General features: G+C 48.7%; 1 protein-coding gene across 1 annotated transcript in view; it reads left to right on the top strand.

Moving 5' to 3' along the window:
• LOC144223066 (uncharacterized) overlaps positions 1-3,602 on the top strand; it is a 19,483-nt gene that overhangs the window by 2,568 nt on the left and 13,313 nt on the right. The window contains exon 3 of the mRNA XM_077753765.1: positions 26-182. Within this exon, the coding sequence (XP_077609891.1) occupies positions 26-182 (157 nt within the window). The remainder of the gene's footprint in view (positions 1-25; positions 183-3,602) is intronic.

Genomic DNA, 3,602 nt, shown 5'->3' with positions numbered 1-3,602 from the left:
CTCGCCCTCTTCCCTCCCCCCGCAGCGTCGGCAGCCTCCGAGCGTGCCGGGCAGCCCTCAGCACGCGAGCCCCTCCTGCAGCCGCCCCGGCTGGCACTGAGCGCGGAGCCAGGGGCGCGCGTGGCGCCCCCTCCGAGCTGCAGAGCGACGATGAGCCGCGGCGTGGAGGTCGTGGAGAGCAGGTGAGCGCATCTGCGGGGTTCGGGGGATTCGGAAGGAGAAAGGGCAGAGCGGGATGGGGGCCGGCTGGGCCCAACAACGACGCGTTGCAACAGAGGCTTTGCCCTCTTGAGCACCCCCACCCCCTCCCGGGGCTCTGCTCTTGCCCTTGCGCGGGCGGAGGCGAGGGTTCCGCTCGCGTCCAGGCACCTTCCTTCCCCCGCCCCCCCCCCGCTCTGGCCACACAAACAAAGCGCATTTCGTTGGCGCCGCCTGCCNCCCCAACCCCCCCCCCCGCCCCCCCCAGCAGGCAGCCTCTCATGCCCAGTGCTGCACTAACACAATGCCTCATGCACAGAAGGCTCCAATCAACACACGCGTGAAGGATTTCTGCTATCATTGTAAAGGTAGCCAATGCCTCTGTCACCAGGGTCCCACAGACCTTTAAAAGCAGCTGCTTTTGGGGCGCCTGGGTGGCTCAGTCGGTTAAGCTTCCGACTTCCACTCGGGTCATGATCTCAGGGTTCGTGGGTTCGAGCCCCTCATCGGGTTCTGTGCTGACCGCTAGCTCAGAGCCTGGAGCCTGTTTCAGATTCTGTGTCTCCCTCTCTCTCTGACCCTCCCCTGCTCCCGCTGTGTGTCTCTCTCTCAGAAATAAGTAAAAACATTTAAAAAAAAGAAAATATTACTATATAAAAGCAGCTGCTTTTTACGTGGGAATGTGTATTGAGAGGTAGTTTTGGGACGCTCTAACGGTATTGTGGTCGTGTTCTCCAGAGTTACTGTCATCTGCCAAAGGAGGCTTTTAGCATTGGATGTAGCGTTTCAGCAAGACATGTGATGGGTGGTTTGTGAAATATATCCTTTAGGTAATCCTCTCAATTGCAATTAAGTGCGTGCAGGAAGTCACCCCAAGCAGTGCAGAAACGCTTAGCAAAGATTCAGACAGCAGAAAATTTTCTTATAGGACAGTCACTGCTGTAAAACACAGTTTCTGCAGGAACAGCTAGAGCAAGGAGAGACTGCCAAGGTTTAAAGTGTCCACGACTTCAGTTTTTCGTGGCTCATTAAACATTAGGCCCAGTTTCTCATAGTGAGGAGGGAGGTTTGTTTTTCTGCCATTGTCCTTTCTTTAAAACACTGTTGCAATCAGGAAGGCAGCCTAGAAAAGTCTGTGTGTAGATAGGTTTTACTATTTGATTTCTTGACTTTATACTCATGAATAAAACCAGAGTGGGACACAGACTGAATCCACATTGAACATCAAAAACACTTCTTTCGAGGGTTTCACCCAATAGCAAGTCTTGGGAATGATTGTTAGAGAACTTTGAATTAAATTATGGCTAAAAGTAAAGTCCCCGCCCCCCCCAAAAAAAAACAATAAAGAGAGGAAGTGAATTGAAATATAGTATGTGAAATTAACACAGTTATTTACACAAACAGCTAACTGAACTTCTCTGCTGGCCACCCAGAAATACCAGCCCTTCCTGGCATTTCTGTAAGATATGGACCCTCCCCATCTCTTTCCATGAAAACCTGTTCGTTCACGATCTCTGATCTTTCTGGCCTCTTCAGGGAGATTGTTGCTAATGTGTCATGTTTTAGTATGGCAACAAAGTCTGTATAATTCTGCATCAGAAAAGGATGAGGTGCAGTTCTCTCTGTAAACTGTAATGCACCCTACAGATGATGGCTTCTGTTGCTTGTGTGTTTTAGAAGCTACACAGGATTCCGTTCTCACATTTTCGGCAATGTATGCTGTTTGTTTTAGAATTTTTACTGAGGAGTAGAGAGTCTCTATGTCTACCATCTTCTTTCATTTATTCGTCAGTGCAAATTACATGCCAAACCATGTGTCGGATGCTGGGGTTGTGGAATCCTTGGCTACACACACACCCTAACTCACACCCTTTTTGTTTTTTCAGTTCCCAGACTTGTAAATAAATTATGGCAGAGCAGTGCAATAACTCCATTAATCCAGGTGTATATCAGATGTTGGCTCAGGGAGGGGAACAGAGAAGTGGTTTCTCTCCAGGGCTGACTCATGGGAATTCCCCTACCGCATACATCGTCAGCTCAAGCAAGCTCTCCTTCTTGTCCACCAGGGGCACTTAGGGTTTCTTTCTCTTCTCTCCTGTCTTCTCACTGTTAGAAATGTTCTAGCTGGGTTCCAGCCCTTTTCTCTCCTGGTCCCACTTCCCTTTGGAGTATATTGTGCAAAGCTGTCACTGATAGTTACAAAAAGGAAGAAGGGAATAAACCTCGAAACTGTTCTCCCCAATTCCTGCAACCCCACAGTTGCCTTTTAGGCCATTTCCCCAGTAAAGTTAGCCTCTTTACCTTGCTCTCCCAGCACCCAGGGTCATTCTCCATTCACAACTGTGGCCTGTAAGGCTGAAGTTCTAAATATTTTTCCTTTCCCAAAATGGTGAAAATCCTGTGTGTGTGTGTGTGTGTGTGTGTACACAATCATACAGAAAACACAAGCATCTTGAGAGCACATCACAAAGCAAATGCATCTATGTAAACACCACCCAAGTCAAGAACTAAAACATGGCACCCCAGAAGCCCCTCTCACACTCCAGTTCCTCACAGTCCGATTTCTCCTCCCCAGAGGAAGAGATTAATTTTGCTTGTTTGTCAACTTTATAAACATCGAATCATACAGCATATAATCTTCATGCCTGGCTTATTTCGTGCGACACCACGTTTATGACAGTGATCCACACTGGTGTGTGTAAGTAGTTCCTTTTCATTGTTTTCAGAATTCCATTAGACGATTATATCGCGGTTTATTGGTCCATTCTACTCTGGATGAGCATGGTAGTTTCCAGTTGTTGCCTACTACAAAAATGTGCAATGAACCCTTTAGCCTTTTGTTACCCAAAGGCCTACCAGTTTCACCATTATTTTTTCCTATTGGAGTAACCTAAAAAGGGATAGGGATAGGTGAAGGAACCAGCTGGGCGAGCCTGCCCTGTGGAGTTTTCATCTTTGCCAGCTAAGTACCTTTGGAGGGACAGAAGACTGTGTTGTCGTTCGGTGACCTGAACAGAGAAGAAACAAAACCGTGGGATGGCTTCTTTCGTGAGTGAGCTGATTGGAAGTGGTGATCTTTGGGAAAGAAGAAAGAGACGAGACTAGGTCATGATGGAAAACCGCTTTGGTTCGGGAAGTATCCCCAAGGGGATGGACAGCTGGTGGCTCAGGGTACCCTCATCTCTCCTGCCCTCCTCTTCCCACCTTCCCTTTGTTGAGTCTCTGATCTACCCCAGGGCTGGTCCCGGAGGGCTTGGCTCAGAGGAAGTCTTTCTGTCCAGGCTTGTCTGGAGGGGACCGTTGGCTTCCAGAGCTCAGTTCTGAATGAAGGCTGGTTTCCTGGAGTGTGCTTTTAGGATAAGCAGCCCCCTGGGAGGTTTTTGTCATCTAGTACTATAAGGCAT

The sequence above is a fragment of the Crocuta crocuta genome, unplaced genomic scaffold (assembly GCF_008692635.1).
Source record: "Crocuta crocuta isolate KB4526 unplaced genomic scaffold, BGI_CrCroc_1.0 scaffold761, whole genome shotgun sequence".
Classification (NCBI taxonomy): domain Eukaryota; kingdom Metazoa; phylum Chordata; class Mammalia; order Carnivora; family Hyaenidae; genus Crocuta; species Crocuta crocuta.
Note: the sequence above shows the minus strand (reverse complement) of the source record. Positions and strands in the feature narration are given on the sequence as shown.